This window comes from Canis lupus, chromosome 1 (assembly GCF_003254725.2).
Source record: "Canis lupus dingo isolate Sandy chromosome 1, ASM325472v2, whole genome shotgun sequence".
Taxonomy (NCBI): Eukaryota; Metazoa; Chordata; class Mammalia; order Carnivora; family Canidae; genus Canis; species Canis lupus.
The window spans coordinates 41,443,691-41,462,797 of NC_064243.1; the positions used below are offsets into that span (position 1 = coordinate 41,443,691).

Consider the following 19,107-nt stretch of genomic DNA (forward strand, 5'->3'; position numbering starts at 1 on the left):
GTTTTATGGTGTGATTGGTACCTAGAAAGCAAGTCTCCTATCTTTGTTCTTTTGGTTTTATTTATCTTTGAAGTTATCTCACCTATCTATGCTATTACTCTTCATTGTGAATTTAAGAATTGGTTGGCCAAGCATCCCAAAGTGCTGTTGGGAATTTTATTGGAATTGCATTGAACTAATAAGTTAGGTTTAAGAGAACTGACATCTTTATAGTATCAAGTCTTCTCATCAGTGAACAAAATATATCTCTCCATTGATTCAGACCATCTTTTATGTTCTTCAGTGAAAGGTTACAATGACTTGCACCTTCACTTATTAGTTGTTGAAATGCCCAACATTTAAGTTCCAAACTACAGAACAACTCTATAGTTATAAAATCTGTAGTAAAGAAATCACATTTTAAAGCAGTTAGGGGTTCCATCAGATTGAGAGGGTAGAGCTAGCTTTTATTTTCTCCTGTCAGATAACTCTCCTTTCCTGTGTACATCAACTCTAAGTCCTACAAATGTACTGTTTGCCATTGCCAAGCAAAGCTTTTGAGTAGGCCATGAAAGACTTCTGCCCCTTGCTTGACATTCATTCTAACAGTGGGCACTTGGTCCAATAGCTGTTCACCAAACAATAAATCAATTAACTGCATTATGCTTATGTATGTTCTCTGCACAGTAAAATTATGAATGACTTTGTCAAATGATTTACTTAAATAAGAATCACTTTATCTATGGCATGTTCCATTCCTAACAAACCATTGTTGTTTTTCAAGATCACTTTCATTTCAGAATTTTACCACAATCCGCATCCAGGTTTCCACTCCAGCATTATGGAAGGTTGTTTCTCTCCACCCCACACACGAAATTTGCCCATATCTAAACTTCTTGTCTTTTTTCCCAGTCTTCATGATTTCTCATTATTTGCTAAAGTGACGCTAGATTCAACCTCTGACTTCCCAATAAAGTGATCACATCAACATTTAAAATATCAGCCCATTCCAGGGTGCCTACTGGCTCAGTCATTTAAGCATCCAACTCTTGATTTCAGCTCAGGTCATGATCTCAGGGTCATTAGTTGAGTCCCACATCAGGCTCCATGCTCACAGTGGAGTCTGCTTGAGATTCTCTCTCTTTCTCTCTCCTGCTGCCTCTCCCCTTCACTCATGCTCTCACTCTCTAAATAAATAAATAAATAAATAAATAAATAAATAAATAAAATCTTTTTTAAAAAATCAGCCCATTTTTACTCATAAGAAAATATACTTGTTTTTTAGCCTACTATGTTCTGTCATATAACCTGAGTTCAGAGGCACTTAAACACCAGCATTAAGTATTTAGTTAGGATACTCTTATTCTGACTTCTGAGACCATTAAAACCATAGTATTAAGTACATTTTTAAAAACAATGCAATGGATAAAAATTATTGACTAAATAAGCAGCCTTTGCGTTGGCTGAACATCTATAGCTTCTTGATACTTCTTCATACCTTAAGGGTGATAGAGGAAAGAATATTTGTTTCAAGTGCCATGGATGTTGAAGAGGAAATCTGGTAGAAAATTTTAAGCAACTACAAAAAAGCTCATTGAGCTTTCCCTCAATTCTTTAACGGGATTAACATTAACAATTTTGTTGTCATTTGTGTTTCTCTAGCTTCCAATTGTAGAAAAGATAAGAACCATTGCCCAGGCTGTGTATGGAGCCAAAGATATCGAACTGTCTCCTGAAGCACAATCCAAAATAGATCGTTACACGCAACAGGTAAAAGTTACACTTTTATGGGGAAAATCCACGTTGGGCTCTTAAAATACTCACCTTGACTTAAAAACAGTTATAAATCTCACCAGCTGAATGTGGCTTAATCTACTTCGTCTACAAAAATTGAATTAATATCCTTGGGTAGTTTATTAACTCTAAATAGAACATTATGGCGTGGGTATATACCCTGTACATCATTGACTTGTAGTTACAAGTCGTCTGATATGGGTGATGCTGTATCTATGACATGTTAATCCCTCCTACTCAGCCACAAACATGGAAATTTTCTGGATGTGTCGCTGTGGAATCAGAGTTAGATGATCCATAATGCTGCTGCTTCATTGCAGAGCTCTTACTACCTTAAAAATATTAGCACAGTGCCAGGTAAGGCAAGTCATAATGCAGCTTTTAAAGATGGGGGTGTTTGGTGTTCCTTTTTTATGCAAGTGGTTCACTGACTTGGTGCTGAGATTGTCCACCCAAGATGAAGGTTCTATCTCATCTTCTACCTCTAGAGAGTGACAAAGGCAAGTTGGCAAGCAGCTTTGAAGGTGATGGGAGTCAGCAGCCTGAGTCTAGTCCCAAAATAGCCATACTTCATGGACTTCATCCACTGCAGCTCATTCAGCCATCCCAATTAAAATGACCATTAGCCTCAAGTGCCCCTTCCACTTTGCTATGATCTGATAGAAGTCAAAGCATTTCAAGAGCTGGTCAGCAGAGGAGCTCCATTAGGCATATTATTGATCTATTTTGTTAACTTCCCAACTCCTAAATCCTATTTGTAAATCATATTTGACATTGTGTTAAATACTACCAGTGCTGACCAGAGTAGTCTCCCTGGTTTGGTAAGATAGCAATTCGTTTTTTCTTAGAATTTCCCATGTATGCCCTCAGCTTGTACTTTTAAGAAATAAATAATTCCCTTGGAGCACTTGCATAGACCAGTTGGGTAAGCATCCAACTCTTGATTTCACCTCAGGTCATAATCTCAGGGTCCTGGAGTCGAACCCTGTCAGGCTCCACGTTCAGTGGAGAGTTGGCTTGAAATTCTCTCCTTCTCCCACTGCCACTCCCCCTGCTCTTCTCTCTCTCTCTCTCTCTCTCTCTCAAATAAATAAATAAATAAACCTTTAAAAAATCAATAATTCCCTAGAATTGTTCTGTATACCAGAATGGATCTGCAGTGAAATTTCACTCGTGTATTGAAATGAGTAACGTAAGGTCATTGTCATGAATCTTTTTCTTTCATGAATTTTTAATGATATTTAAGGACCATTATTTATTCTAACGTTAGTTCCTTCCTTTTTTCTCAGTCTGAAAAACTTATTTTTTATATGAACTAATATGGTGCTAGTATATACCATCTTGATTCTTTCTTTTTAAAAAAATATCTGTTCTAGCAAAATATTAAATTGGAAATTAAATCAGTTCAAAGTATTTCGTTAGTTGAATGATCTCTGAAACTCAAAATTCCCACCCCCACTTCTATAGAGCAATTGTGATTATCCTCCAGCAAAATTCTGATCAGTATTTAAGAATATTCCAGCCTTTCAAAAAGGAATAGCACCACCCTCCAAATGAAAATATTCTAAAATCTTCCAAATACTTTTAAATTGAATCATAAGAATGTCTGCATGTGTTACCTCTGAAGATTGCATTCCTTTAGCCCTGTCTAGTGAGGGAATGTTCCTTAAAAGTTATGTGTCCAGTATGTGGTTGCCATTAATTAGCAAAGTCACTAAAGGGACACTATGTACCCTTTAATCGAAACCAGGCTACAAGGACACTGTCTTTTTTGTGAGACCCCCACATGTGACTTCCTGCCCTTTCACCTTTGGAACTCCAGGTCAGGCGTTGCCTTTGGTCCTTAAAAATAAGAGGCTTAAAAAGTGACCTCATCTTAGTTCATATAATGTAATCGCAGATCAAATAGCCATGATTCATAAACCAACACAAAGGGACCCTTTGCTTCCTGACAGCCTCCAAGAATGAGTGAACAACATGACTGAGAGCCTCATTACAGAGCCTTTCTCCAGATTACCTTTCTGAGCCCCGGGTATTAATATCCTTGGAATAGTTTCGGCAGCTGCCATTGCTTCTACTTTGCCTGAAAATAGCCACACTTTCTCCCAAACACACACATCACGCTGCCTTCCTTAAGGAGAATTCTCTGAAATAAATAACAGACACCCTCAACCAAGTGGCGATCACATGGAGATAAGGGTTCACCCCATCTCCTTACTCAGTGAATAAGTAGTAACCAGCACCTGCCGTGTGCCTGGATCTGAGCCTCAGGGATCATATGGAGTGTAATATTAAACATATACAGGAGACTAATCTGTGCTCAATGAACACATTTCCTTTCCTTTCTTACAGGGATTTGGAAATTTGCCCATCTGCATGGCAAAGACCCACCTTTCTCTGTCTCACCAACCTGACAAGAAAGGTGTTCCCAGAGATTTCATTTTGCCTATTAGTGATGTCCGGGCGAGCATAGGCGCTGGGTTCATCTACCCTTTGGTTGGAACGGTGAGTGAGTAACATTCTCCAAACACCTTCCCCAGGCTGTGTTGTCATGATGCCTTAAATTCTTATGTTCCACCAACACTTTACAAATCAGGTTTTGGGAAGTAATAATATTTGCTATTTTTCTGAAACATTCTCTTCCACCATATAATACTCCTCTGCTGTCATGGTATGGATTTTTCTTTGCTTTTCTTTTCTTTTTTTTTTTTTTTTTTTTTAAGATCTGGTATTCAGGATCTCTTGAGTCGTAAAACTGATTCCCCTCATAAAACTCATTTAGAGAATGACTTGGTACAGTTCAGTCTGATATTTAAATGGTGGAATGGCTTAGTGTAGTGCCTCTGGACTTTTTCACATTACTGTACTCAAAATGATAAGACTTTTCTCTAGTCAGATAAATGAAGGTGACTACTCATGCCAGACAGGCCCAGCCTAGCACCTCCAAAGGCTGGGAAAATCAGCGTTTCACCCTCTGCCTTGCTCCTCAGCACATCAAGCAGGAGGCTCCACCTTAGAAAATGAGCAAATTAAATGAGTTTTCATTTTTAGCAATGTGGGATGACATTTCTATAAGTTGATAATTATGTTATTTCAGATTTTTTATGGATGGAAGGGAGATACCAAATACATGAAAATTTATCAAAGCACTTAAAATCCATGAAGTTAGGCTTCCTACATAAAATGCTTCATTATAGCTACATAATGATACACATTACATTGGTGATCATCGATGGCCAAAATCCAACTTCTCATCTTCGGAGTGCTCCTGGATTAGATTTAGAACAAAAAATTCTAAGTCATAATTATCCTTACTGTTGTTGTTATGATCCAAGTCCACACAGGAAACATTATAACAAATTTTTAAATAAACCATGTGACTGTTGTTATGTAAATAAGCAATGGATAGGCAAAAGTACATAAAAAGTGCAGAATCTTTGCCTTGATATTTACACATTTCACCTAATATTGGACAAAATGTTTTCAATAAGCATTTCTTGAATTCTTTTTGCATGTGAGGCATGGAGATACCAAGAAAGGTGTGAGGAGCACAGGTTTGCACAGTACAGGGGCATCTAGAAAGTGAGGTGTTGGCATTCTGAATGCCTTCAGCACAGGAGTACCAAGAGCAGCTTCCACATGAGGTGGGTGAGAGAGGAAGGTATGTGAAAGAAGAAGAGAGTTGAGAATACTTAATAAAGACCTCAACCTCTGAACTGGGCAAACAAAACTCAAGGACACAAAAGTACATGACAGACCCAGAGAAGTCTAGTGTGGCTGAGATTGGATAGGATGGGCTAAGCTGTTACAGAGCTTGATTACCATTGATGAGAACTGGGATTTTTCTCCTGTGTGCACTACAGAGTTACTCTAGGGTAGTTTCTGTATTTGTTCGTTTTTTTTTATTATTATTATTTTTATAAAATAAGGAAAAAGAGTTCTGGCAGCAGATGGACAATGGTCAGAGGGCCAAGAGCCACAGACGGGAATGTCTGTCAAGGCCAGAGTTCATCAAGGTCAAGACTGCAATCAAAAAAAAAAAAAAAAAAAGACTGCAATCACACTGAAGCTAAAATGGAGAGAAAGGCGACTTTGAGACATATTTTAAAGTAGCCACCTACATGTGGAGTTGTGAGGTAGGACACTTGTAGCTTGACTGTGATGGCAGTGCCATCGGTCCTGAAGGAACATGGTGTGAGGCAGGTTGGCAGAGCCAGAAATGAGACTGGCTGCGATGTGGAGAATTGCAAGGGTTAACTTGCATGTATAAAATGGTCTTAGGATCTATTAGAAATACAGATTCAACACTCAGAAGAAAGTAATAGGAAGGAAGGCCTTGAGAGTTTTAGATTATAGATGAAGGCAGATGTGGAACAGGGGAAGTGAGGATAAGCACAACAGAAATGAGAAGAGGAAAAAAAAAGAAGAAGAAATGAGAAGAGGGTGAAGGATGATCTTCTAAAAATGTCTACATTTACAGAGCCCTCCAAGGCATCTGGGAGGAACCATCGAAGGTCTCAGGAGAGACCAAGGAATCCCATGGGAGCCCAAGGGAGGCATAAAAGCAGTGTTGATATAGGGAGAAGGGTTCAGATATTATGAGTGCTGGATGACATTTCCATAGGGGAGGGGAGGCGGAGGAGGAAAGTGACTGCAAAGGGGCACAAGGGAATGTTCTGGAGTGATGGAAATACTATATTGATTATTTCAATTGAGAGACAGATCCATGATTATAGACCTTTGTCAAAACTCATAGACCTACACACCTAAAAAGGATGAATTTTATTGAGTATAACTTAATTGTATCTCGATTAACAAAAATGGTTAGTGAGAAGAGCTTGCTTTTATGTCCCTTAGAATGGCCTTACTGATGGCAGCTCCTCAGTGCTAAAAGCCTCCTGAGCTTTGGTCAGTGAAGACCTTTGCATGGGAATAAGAGTGCAGCTGGGAGAGCCACCCAGGGAAACTGGAAGGCCCAGAGATGCAGAATTGTGCTGGGGGACATAACCAAGGAGAAAGTCAGCTACGTTCAAAAATCCATCCTGTCTTGCCCTATACAGATTGAAAACCCCACAGGAACTCATCCAGCAGTCATTCATTTATTCGTTCAGTGTACATAAGGCACTGTGCTCAGTGCTCTGGGGAGCCCCCAAATAAAGACGCTTTCCACTCCAGGCAACTTACAGCTTTTAGAGGTGGATAGAAATGAGTTTTTAAAAAAATGATTTGGTATAAAAATTAGGAACCAGGGATGCCTGAGTGGCTCAGTGGGTGAGCATCTGCCTTTGGATCAGGTCGTGATCCCGAGATCCTGGGATTAAGTCCCGCATCAGACTCCCCACAGGGAGTGAGTCTGCTTCTCAAATCTTTAAAAAAAAAAAATTAGGAACCAATAATTGATAACCTTAATAGTTCTGAACATTTAATTAATAGTCATTAAATAAAAATCATAACATAATTTAAAATCCTGTAGTCACTAAACAAACAGATCCTGTGGATCTTCTCCCATCTCAGTACCACCACAGCCTCACGTGAGACCAGTTCTGGGAAATCAGAATTCTCAAGCTGCCACTGCTGGTGTGGGAACCAGTCTGAGGTTTGACTTGGAGGGAACGATGGTGGGGAACAGTCCAGTCCCTAAGGGGCGGCTGCTGGCTTTCCAGATGTCCTGAAGAGAGCCCCTGCCACTGTGTGGCGCCCCCACCACAGGGCACTGCCACAATCCAGGGTGAGGAGCCAGGCAGGAAGTGTCCAGCTAAAGGAGTTCCTGGAGGTCAGGAAACGGTCACGGTCATGTGGAGCCAGTGGCCTTAGAGGTCTGCTTTCTAAGCCGGCGGGAAGTTGCGCATGTATCAGGGCAAACACACCACTGGGAAGCCAGGATCGCCTAATAAGGGCTGGTATTTACTTTTACTTGACCCCATTCTGCACCCTGCCACAGTCTGCTGAAATGCTTCTAGCATTCATCACCCATGTGGGAGACGCAGTGTAGTAATTTCCCGCTGAAATGACCGAGGGAGAGGGGAAGGGTGACACCAGAGGGGGGCTGGTTCCTACAGGTGGGAAAATTCTAGCATCATGAATCACTCTTACTCTTAATCACAAAACATGTGCTTATGTGAGTACTTTTGAAATACACATCCATCTATCCACTCCAGAAAGAAGCCCAAACTCAGAAAGCTTCTCACTTTTTCTGCAGTGTTCATTCATTCATTCAGTCGTCCATACAGCCCTGTGAAGGTGAACAAGACCAAGTCCTTCCCTGATGGGTCTTAGAATATATGTATAGTACAGAAAGCTGTGAACTTGAGAATGAAAGACAAACACCCTCTGGCTACGTAGTAGGTCTAAAAGGGGAGAGTGTTAATAAAGCAAGCGCATCCTCAAGCAATAAACATCTCCAGCCCTGCTGACTTCGAGCAATCATGTGGTGAGATGCTGGGGAGTTCAGTTTTCCCTCTCCAGATTTAGCTTTGTAAATATTTACTCTTTAACCCCCTGTCTTATACACCGGTGGGTTTTTTTGCCATTTAATTATTTCATCATGTTCTATTTACTTATCATGCAATACAATAATAATGATAATGAATACCATTGACGGCCATAGACACTTCACCAGTACCTTTCACTACCCCGAACTGTTTCTATATAAGCACCCAGTACAAGAATTACTCAGCTTATGGACATCTGCGGCCTTTGCTACCGTTCTAACACACATTCACAGTGTTTCCCATCTGGCTATAGCTAATTTTTCCTTCACAGAGTAACAGTCTTCATTCCTACTAAGCGCCATATGTATTCTTGCTTCATTTTAGTGACATTATTTCCAGCATGTTATTGAAAGCTCCAAATTCGTACAAGATTCGTGACCAGCTCATCACTACTTAGTACGTCGCCTTGTAAGAAATAGTTTAGCAAATACAGATCTTTGATGTGGGAAGAAAAGAACAAATTGTTTTCAAGATTTCCCTACCCTGTATTCTACAGATTACCCTGTTACATTATGTTTCCAAAATTATTTCAAAGCTTATGGTTTATGGGGTTCAATAAACCTAATAGCTTATTAAATTTCTCCAAAACAGTCTTGGGCCAAAAGAAATCTAGTAGGTGGTCTTTGTCTTCTGATCACGTTGTTTTGATATTGTCTCTAAGTTTCTATAATTTACAAGGGCTCTTTAATCATTTGGTGTAAATTTCATGACATAAAAATATTAGCCTGTAAGCAAAGCGTATGCCATGATATTACTGAGAAGTAAATTACACTCCACATAGAAAAAGACTAGAAAGACCCCAAAATGAACATTGGGCTGCAATATTATAGATAGCTTTTCTTTCTCTACTTTTCTACTTATTTCAACATCTGCATTGAGCATGTGTCCCTTTTTTATAATCTGAAAATAAATAGGCAGGTGGTAAACTAAAAGTACTTGGAAACAATATTTATATAGGGCCAGTCAGTTGCCAGAGAGTCAGCAGCAGGTGGAGTCCGGCAGGTCACACCACCTTGCCCATCCTAGCTGTACTGCAGTGTTTTAACACCTGTAACGTTGAGACACTGAAGGAAGGACAGAAGATCTAGGATGTTCCCATAGGAAATGCACTCCTGGGTGTGGTTTGTCAGGTTCCAATGTCTGCTGACCCCAGATTGGTCTTCGGAAACACAAGATTGTGTTTTCTATGCTAATTTGTCCAGGGCTCTTCTTGACTACCATTGGGGTAGAAAGAGGATGAGTACCCTCTCCTTCTCAGGCGTTCTCACACAGCTATGCACTGTCAAAACAGTGGCATGGAGAAATGTCCAACTAACTGAATTCCACCAGAAGTCCATTTGATGTTAGTGTTCGGTGTATCTGACTACTCTCCTTTGATATCACACTGAGACTCCTGAAGAACCTAGGAGTCCTCCTGGAGTGAGGTTCTCTTGAATATGAGATCTTTATTGACAAACATGGGACATCAAATGAGGACATAAGAACTCCAAGGACATGAATGTGGGCTAGAATCTTGAGAGTCAGCAGCCTCACAGTTCATGCAGAAGGGATTAAAATGTCCTAGGGTGTTGCTGTGGTGATCACTGCCAGGTAGAGCATTTTTGGGAGGCAGAGTGGCCACTTGAACCACTGTACAGAAATAGACTGAGTGCTTTCGCCTCACAGACTGATGAGCAGAGAAAGACATCTTAGCTGGGAGGACTAGCAGATGCAGCAGATCAAAGCTTCCTTCTCCTTCTCCTTCTCCTTCCCACGCCCTTCACTTTGGTCCCCGTGCTCTCACTTTGGTCCCCGTGCTCTTTCTGGAGCAGAATGGTGATCATGGGCACTGCCTGTGTGTCCATGTGTATTTTGCTCCTGCTGTGATTGACCTGGCCTGGACCCATGACAGTGTGCAAGTCTATCCAAGGAAGAGGGGCCAAGAGATCAGTGGTAAAGCATGCAGTTTATTGAATGAACAGATGGACGAGCACTGGTGTGGCCTTCATTTCCACTCTGACCTGACCCGGCCACATCTCTGCCCAGGTGCACCACTGACTGCCTTGCTTGGCCGGGTCCTGGAAAGCAGGAAACTGCTGGAGTGTTTGGGAAGTGAGTGATGTCATCTACAGCTCATGCTGGGTGGAGACTTATTGGACTGGGATTGGGGGGCAAGGGGGGTGAAAAAGTAGATTGTGGCCCCACCCAGCTAAGTCATGGCCGTTTTGTTCTTTCTCATGTTTCAGTTACGCTTACCTTGTTTTCCGTTCTACTCCCTCTACTGTAAAAGTATGTACTGAATGTTTAGTTTCCACTGGATCCGATTCAGGTCAGCGATGAAGTTATTCTCAAGCACAGTGGGGATATGTTATCTCCTCTGTGTGCCGGCCCCACTTAGGGACACACGGTTATAAACTTGCTTCACTCGGTTAAGCATGAAGGTGAATTAATTCAGACCTTGTAGGTTCAAATCAAATGCATTGCTCCTCACATTTTCCAGAGATTTATGGCCAGTTACATAGTGAAAAAATTAAACATTCACTCCCCAGGCTGCACTTGAAATGCAGTGGATAAGCAGTCACGTAGCAAAAGGGCTCACTGTCACATGAGATCACACGGAACTCCCTTAGCCCCAGAGTATCCCTTAGACCCTCAGAAGCTACAGAATCCCCTTTTTACTCCTTACCTTCCCTCTGCTTTCCCTGCCTCCCAACCCCTACCCCCACAAATAAAGAAATTCTAAGCTGATTTCTTTTAAGTCTTGCCAATAGCCTATCTGTCTCCCCTGCTGCTTGGCCCTGGTTCCCCAACACCTGAAATGAACCAGCCTCCTACCCTGCCCAAGGCTCTCCCTCCCCAGCGGGCCTCCCTTTCTTTGTACCACGTCCTTTCACTCTGTTCCTGGGGATCTGCTTTGTTTCCTCTCCCCACCCAGCCGGGGTTCCCTGCCCACTGCTCTTCTCATCTCTACATCAGAATTTCCTGCTTTCTCCCAAACATGCCTTCCTCTGACTCAGGCATCCACTTGGCTCCTCTTCCCCTGACATCCCTGCAGCAAGCCGCCTGGTTGCTTTGTGACCACATGTTCCTCCCCAGTGTCCAGAGGCCAGCTACACATGTGTGTCTGTCCAGTAGGAGAGAAGTCATCCCTCTCTTCCTGTGTGACGTCTTTTAGGGGAAAGGAAGATGACCACAACACTCTTGATTTCCAGAAACTGTTATCAGATTGATGAGACAAGGGAAGCGTGACTCATGAAAATGACATTTCTTCTCTCTCGCCTGGAGTTGTCGAAGCCCAGTCCATTAGTAAATGGACTGGGCTTTTTTTTTTCTCCCCTACTTTGGTACTAATTTATTTTTAGCATAAGTATAAAATTATTTTAAATGAAATCGGCTTCAGCCAGGCTAATAGGCTGAGTAATAACATTTTCAGATATCTCTGTCATTGAGTTAAAATTTTAACCTACTGTTATCATTCCCCTCGTGTCGATTCTTTTTTACTTCCTATAAACCAAGAAGAGGGTGCTTGTAGTGGTTACACATCCAGCCCTACAGTCAATATAGTGATCTTTTGTTCTCTCTAGGGATTGGTGAAGTACTAGCCCATTCTTCCTCCACTTCTATCTATTGTTTCCTCCCTGGTTTTAGTTTGGATTCAGAGCATAAAATTGATGATCAAGGCATACCCCAGTCCAGAATTTCTGAAAGACACCCATAGAATTATCTGGTTCTCCTGGAGCTTCTTCTCTTTAATGCTTCTTTGTTGCATTCATTATACTTTATCCCCTTATTAGTGAGAGGCATGTAATCAGAAGCAGTTACGTAATTTATATAAGGGAAATAGAATTAATACCAGTTTTCCCAACTAAAGGGCCCACTAGTCCTCAGAGTCAGTTTGAGGGTGTGGTGGGAATGGATTAATAGAAAGAGAAGCTAGATTTGTTGGAAAATTCGTATTTTAAACCTACAATTATAGTTTTTGAGGAAAATATAATTGATAATATCAAAACTCATGCCAGTTTACAGGCCTAAATATATGTGTTCATTAATTTATCCACCCATGGATACTAGATTAAATTTTAAAATACATAATTGACATATTATGGTCTCCATAAAACATTTGCTGTATATCACTTTTGAAAGAATCAGTTGTCCTTTAGTCTTTACTGGGTATCACTGAGAATTCAAAACATTTACACCAGTAAGTATCACAGATCTAGTTTAATCACAGACCAAATGTAAAGCTATTAGGTTTTGGGGAAATAACTTAAGTTAGATTAAATGATCAAATGGACTTTACTTATAAAGTCCCTGGGAGACCCATTAAGAAAATTCATAGACATTTGCCAAACACGACAAGAATTTGCTGGGGTGTCTGCATTAAGTATTTGTGATAAAGGTACTACATTCTGCTAAAGATGAGACCTAGGGCTGGCAACATGAATTGCTGCATAGGTCATGGACATCATTCTTCTGTTTTTAGAGTCATTCTTCTGTTTTTAGAATCAGCTCTAGAGACTGTAGGACCCATGAAAACTACCTACCATGCCTCTTTACACATTCCAAAATCTATCATCTCATTCCCAAATTTAGTGCTTCTCCTCTGAATACAAACTTTCTCAAACTCCCAATCTCCCCTGTCCCCCACCGCCGCCGCCCCCCCCCCCCACTGGCGCTGGGGAGATGGTGCCCCTGTGACACCTGCTCACTTCCAATTACTCCATCTCTCACTCAAGGACACTGCGTTTGTGCTGTCCGTTCCACCCAGCTAAAATGTATTACAGTTATTTCCTTTGGAAGTCTGTGCCTTTCCCATGTCACCTTGCCCAAGTATCTCCTTTCATCCAGACCCCTCTGGTTAAGGAACACGTCTTCAGTTTTCTTGACCTTTCCACAATTGGAAGCCCATTGTAGAACATACATTTGGAGGGATGCCTGCTCAGCAGTTGAGCATCTGCCTTCGGCTCAGGGAGTGATCCCACAGCCCTGAGATGGAGTCCCACATTGGGCTCCTTGCATGGAGCCTGCTTCTCCTGTCTCTGCCTCTCTCTGTGTCTCTCATGAATAAGTAAATAAAATCTTTAAAATTAAAAAAACAAACAAACATTAATTTAGAGCCTTCCATGTGTGTTGGTAGCCTGCCAATTCCATAGAGAGCAAGGGAATTTTAAAAGAAAGCTCTACCAGTGTGAACTCACCATTAATATGATCCCAAACTTAAATTCCAGATGGGAAAAGCGGTCTTGTAAGGAGCTAGTAGCAGAGGCTCTAGTGCCTACCAGCTGTATCTGTTGATAACTCCAGCCTTTCCCAATTAGTGCTCTAGCCTTTGTTCTTGAACCAGTTACTGACCAGCAATACTATAAACTAGAAGTCCAAATGTATTTTTATTAACGTGCTTACATAGGGACTTACTTACAGACCAAGTATCCCACCAAACAGTATTGCTTGGCAGTATGGGATTTGTGTAGAAACTGCTTATCCACATTTTGCATAGATGTATCCAGTCTTTCTCCCATGTGCTGCATCCTATGTCCTTGCCCCCCTCTCCTTGACATAAGGGCTGTTTTAACCACAAGTCAGACACTCTTCCCTGTGCTTCATATAGATGAGCTCATTACTCTCCATACCAGCCCTCTGAGCATGGTTGATGATAAATGGGAGAGTGCTAGTGTTCTGAATATTAAAGCTTCTGAGATCTTTACCCAAGAATAACATAGCTTAGCTTTTCAACATCTTGATTTTTTTTCTTTTCATAGATCAGTCAGTGTGTATTCATAACACCAGGTGTGTTGAGCACTGATACATATAACAAAGCATAAAATGTGAGCCACCCTAAGGGGGTAGAGAGTATTTGGATAAATAAAGCATCAACATTTTAAAAATTACAGTAAATAGTTTGTGCATTGGCTTACCAAAGGAAAAGTGTGAATGATGCAGTAGAACTTCAAAGAAAGCAAAGGCCACTTGAGAGGATTGGTTAAAGAGATTATGGCTTTAGATGACATACTGGGTGCACTGGGGTGTCTGAGATTTTGTGGGCAGGGAGCCACCCTGGCAGTGATCTGAAGGACAAAGAGGCTGAGGCCAGGCTGACTTTGAGGGGCCCATGCCGGAGGAATGACAGTAGAAGTGGAGAGGAAAGTATGCTGGGAGGCTGGTAGAGGTCACAGGAATGAAATGTGAGGAAGAAGTGGCAGGTGCCTCCTGGGACCTAGAAGGATGTACCTGGAAAGAACAAAGACAGCAAGCTGCTGTCACAGCAAACAGGAGAGTTACATGTTTTAAAGATAAAGAATGAGTTGGAGATCTTGCATCGTGAGCATGCAAATTCGGGCCCACCGAATTTCCTGTCAAGTCGTCTGTGAGACAGTTAGAAATTAGTTCCCAGAGTTCAGGAAAGAGGCCAGAGCTGATACTTGGAGAGTTTTTCACATTGGAGTGATGTACAGTTTCTCAGTTTCATTCTAATTTAAAACATGGTTGTGTGTTTAATTTACACTATGCACTGAGGTTACCAAGACCGAAAACACCCAACCCCTGCCCCAGATGCTTCATGCTCAAGGAATGCAGACACACTCCTGTACACCAGCAAAGTGCTGATAGTACCAGGGTGCAAAGGGATACTGAAGACTCACATGTCCTGTGAGAAGGGGCAGCAATGCAGAGAACCTCCCAGCAGTGCCTGTGAGATGTCCTGAGAAAAAACAATGCTGATGGGGGTGGGTGGCTCAGGTGAAGCATTCCAGACACAGCAGTGGGCAGGAGCCCCACCACAGAGGGCATTAGTGGCCAGAGCTGGAGAGAGATGCAGTAGGAGTAAGCCATCAGAAGTCCTTAGGCAGCTCGCTGATGTGAGCAGACCATTCCCAAACCTAGCAGTCTGAATGGTGGTCCCTGAGGGTGTGCAGTACTACCTCCTGCAGGCCCATGATGCAAGATCTCCAACTCATTCTTTATCGTCTTTAAAATGGATAAACAGGGCAGCCCCGATGGCTCAGCGGTTTAGCGCTGCCTTCAGCCCAGGGTGTGATCCTGGAAACCCAGGATGGAGTCGCACGTCAGGCTCCCTGCATGGAGTCTGCTTCTCTCTCTCTCTCTTTCTCTCTCTAATAAGTAAATGAATAAATCTTTAAAAAAATAAAATAAAATAAAGTAAAATGAATAAACAGAACCTCTAGCAGTTTCCATCACCCAGGCTGTGTGAGCCCTTCTACAGGTGAATCTTGTGCTAGGTAACCAAGGAGGCTAGAGGTGTCAAAATGAGCAAGTCGGGACAATGCTTTTGCACTACAGAATCGCCAGTGGGAAGAATGGAGAAAGAAACACTATTTCTATATCCATTTAGTCATTATGCCTCAATAAGTTGGTTTCTGAGTGAGCTGTTATTTGCTACGAATCAAAAGCTTTTAAAGGTGCTTCAAACTACATTACACAAATAAAGAGAATTGGCCTACAAAGAAAGGAAATAATCTCTTCTCTGAGACGCCATGCATTATTTTCTGACTTGCACAGTTATTTCTGATCCATTAGAATCTTCCACTTTCATCTTATTTGCTGCTCTATCACAGTTATTGTAAGTCCGCTGGGACCAATAACCTGAGTTTCCGTTAGCTTTGCTCTTTTTTATGGCATAGTGGAAGCTAATTCCAAATGGCAAAGAGTTAACTTGTCATCAGACCTATAAAATCACAATGATATGTGAAAGGTTCCCTCTAAGCAGTGAAAAATCCTGACTACCACTCATGTTAAGAGACAGTTTTTAGTCTGGGCCCACAAATCCTTGTTACAAGAACTGGTCTGCTAAAGGTCAAGTTGAGGATGGTCAGTCCAGCTCTTAGATCCACCATGGTGTTGGCCTTCCATCCCTAATGAATTTAGCAGATTACTCCTTCACAGTCCTTCATGCCAATTAAAACTATTTACTTATACTTCTCACGTGGGTAAAAATCATCGTGTAGATGGCTGTAAGTTCTCTCTTATTTATAATAACCATAACTGACTTTTTCTTCAAGCTGTTTTGACAGCTGGAGGTCATTTTAATTTTGATAAGTTTGTCATAAAGAATGGAATGTGCTCCATTTTGGAAATGGAATAGTCTTGGCAGGAAGACACAGAAGAGACACCAAACCACCTAACAATGGGATTCCAATAGGACATCTATTCGGCTTCTTTGAAGCCTATTTAGTTTGCATTCAGGGCATAAATTGGAACCTTATATCTTTCTGTCGAGTAGGAAGTATTTCAGACAGAAAAAAAAAAAAATGATGGCCGCCACCACATCACTGGAAGAACAGAAGGTTTAGGAAGATTATATTAGGTTTTACAGAGTACAGCTTCAGACAGATTCTTTTATTTGGACAGTATATAGTTAATAATACGTGGAAGCCATGGTGGGGAATATCTGTAGTGCTGAAAGAACATATGCCCATAAATCCTGCTCTAGCACTTCTTTGTGATCACAGATTCAAGCTGGGGACAGTGATGGAGTGTCCAGTTCATCTCAAGTGCACCAGCCTACTCTGCATTTCTCCCTGACACCCCATCCTCCCTCTTGGGTTGTCAACATGCACACACTGCTCTCCGTGTATTATAACTCAAAAAACAAAAACTATGCCTATACCCGTTCAGTAAATTTTCATAGGTCTTCAATTGTGATTCTGTTTTTTTCCATATCTCCTCTATGAGCACATGCACAGACAGCCCCAAAATAATACATTCTTTTCTCCTAAGTGGAATGAGTAATTTTAAAAAGATTCATTAGGGAGAGGGTTAAAGATACTAATGTCCGGATAGTTTCAAGACCAGAATGACGGTCTCTAAATATATTCCGTGTTTATGATGTTTAATGACTTGGAGGAATAATTGATTTGCTTAGTGGGAAAATAAATGAGATTCCTAGCCCATAATTCAGCGATGTAAAAATGCATAGAAAAGCAGCTAAGAAGAAAGGGAGGCTTACATAAATTATAAAAATAATAAAAATTAAAACTGTATTCAGAGCACAACTGTATTACTGAGCACTTGCTGGATGCCAGGTAGTATTTCTAAGCAATTTGTATGTATTGATTGATTTAATCCTCACAGTGCCCTTTCCAGGTAGATAATATCACTATCCTTGTTTTACACACAGGGAAACAGGGCACAGAGAGGTTAAGTAACTTGCCCTGATCAAAAAGCTAGTAAGTAGCAGAACCACATTCAACCTTGGCATTGCCCTGTAAGAAATAGTATACCATCTTTGTACTGATTATATGGTCTTATTTTCACATCCTAGAAGTTACTTAAAGTGGCCCTTGGTTCTGGTAACCATCTAATTAGAAAGAGTGGCTTTAAATAATCTACTCCAAAACCAATCCCATTATGGGAGCAGATGGTATCCAAAACCATATTGCTTGATATTCATTAATTTCCATATAGTCTTTAATAAGCCAGGATAAACTTTCTGACTCATTTCTCTAGTTGGTTAGCAGAAGGCTGTGTTACTCAAAAGGCAAATTTCATTGTGACATATTGAGATTTTCCTGTGACTTTTCTCATAGAAACCTTTGTTTTGAGTATCTTTGAATATCAGCCAGAGTGATGTCAGCCACTTTTTTATGGCGTGGATCTCAGCATTTCTGTCACCCATTAGTTAATGTGCTTGTATCAGGTTTAGAACTGTTTTCAAAGTTGAGTCCTGGCCCCTGTCTCTTTAGGATGGCTTGGTTATCTTTTTAGGTGAGAGATTTGGTTTGGTTCCTTGATTTCACAAATATATTATCAACCAGCCATATGGTTGATCTGCCAGGCATAGGAGCACAATGCGGTAGAAGAGATTCACTCCATGCCATTGCCAGGGATTATAACCTTGAACTATCAGCTGCCTGATTTTTTTTTATCAGGCCTGCTTGGGAAATGGTATTTCTGGCAGACTGTGTAGTCTGTTTCTCTTGAACAGTGTCCTTTTGAGGAACACCGGTGCTGTCAGGAGCTGTTTTACCAACATGCTAATGCAGGACACTCCTCTGACCTGGGACCCCTTCCAGACAACTCACAGGAGAGGGTCCTCTGGGTTCCGTAACTTCTGTGTACTCCTTTTATACCGTGACTTCTGTTGTAGCGTCATAGCTCCAAGTTATGAGACATGCGTGCTTGTCTTTCCCTAGAAAGTAATGGATTGTGGTTCTTCGAGGAGTCCTGGGAGGGTGGGGTCATCCTATTGGTCCCTGAGTTCTAACTGCCAGGCCTCACACTTAACACACAGTAGGTTCCAGGCATTGAATGAATTCTTTCCATCCTAAGTCTCAGTTTGGGTTTTGTTTGTTTTTTTACTTTGTTTTCTGCGCTGCTTTCCCCAGAGAATGAAAATACATTTTCAAGGCACATCCTATGCCTGAGTGTTTTCCCCTTTTTGCTTCGGTTGTCAAGAAGTTCTAAAACTATTAAACAGCTGAGCCCTCATAATTGTAGGATGCCTGGACCATACACCTACTGTCTGATTGGATCTTGACTTCTATTCAGTTTGTATCTTCCATGATCCGGATTTCTATCAATCTAATTTTTAAATTTTATTGAAAAGTAAGCTCCCTCAAGTTCTTTACTGAAAACCTCCATCTCCTGGAAGAGGCCTGCAGAAGATTAGGGAGCAAAACATAAGTAGTAATTCCATGTCAGCATGTTCTGAGATTAAAGAGATCTAGACTTAGAATAGACACATCCATACACATTAAGATATATTCCCACCTTATCTTCTCAATTAAAACATGCCAGGAAATAGTCTTCTCTTTGAGGAAAGCAGTACACAAAATCCTCACTCTCCAAAAAAAAAAAAAAAAAATCCTCATTCTCGTTGCCTTTCAGCGACAACGCATAGCTTAGGTAC

At 41.2% G+C, this 19,107-nt stretch overlaps 1 protein-coding gene across 3 annotated transcripts in view; it reads left to right on the forward strand.

Moving 5' to 3' along the window:
• MTHFD1L (methylenetetrahydrofolate dehydrogenase (NADP+ dependent) 1 like) overlaps positions 1 to 19,107 on the forward strand; it is a 187,194-nt gene that overhangs the window by 136,131 nt on the left and 31,956 nt on the right. For all 3 annotated transcript variants that reach the window (XM_049116173.1, XM_025422549.3, XM_049116197.1), the window contains 2 exons: positions 1,642 to 1,749; positions 4,126 to 4,278. In XM_049116173.1, coding sequence (XP_048972130.1) covers positions 1,642 to 1,749; positions 4,126 to 4,278 — 261 coding nt within the window. The remainder of the gene's footprint in view (positions 1 to 1,641; positions 1,750 to 4,125; positions 4,279 to 19,107) is intronic.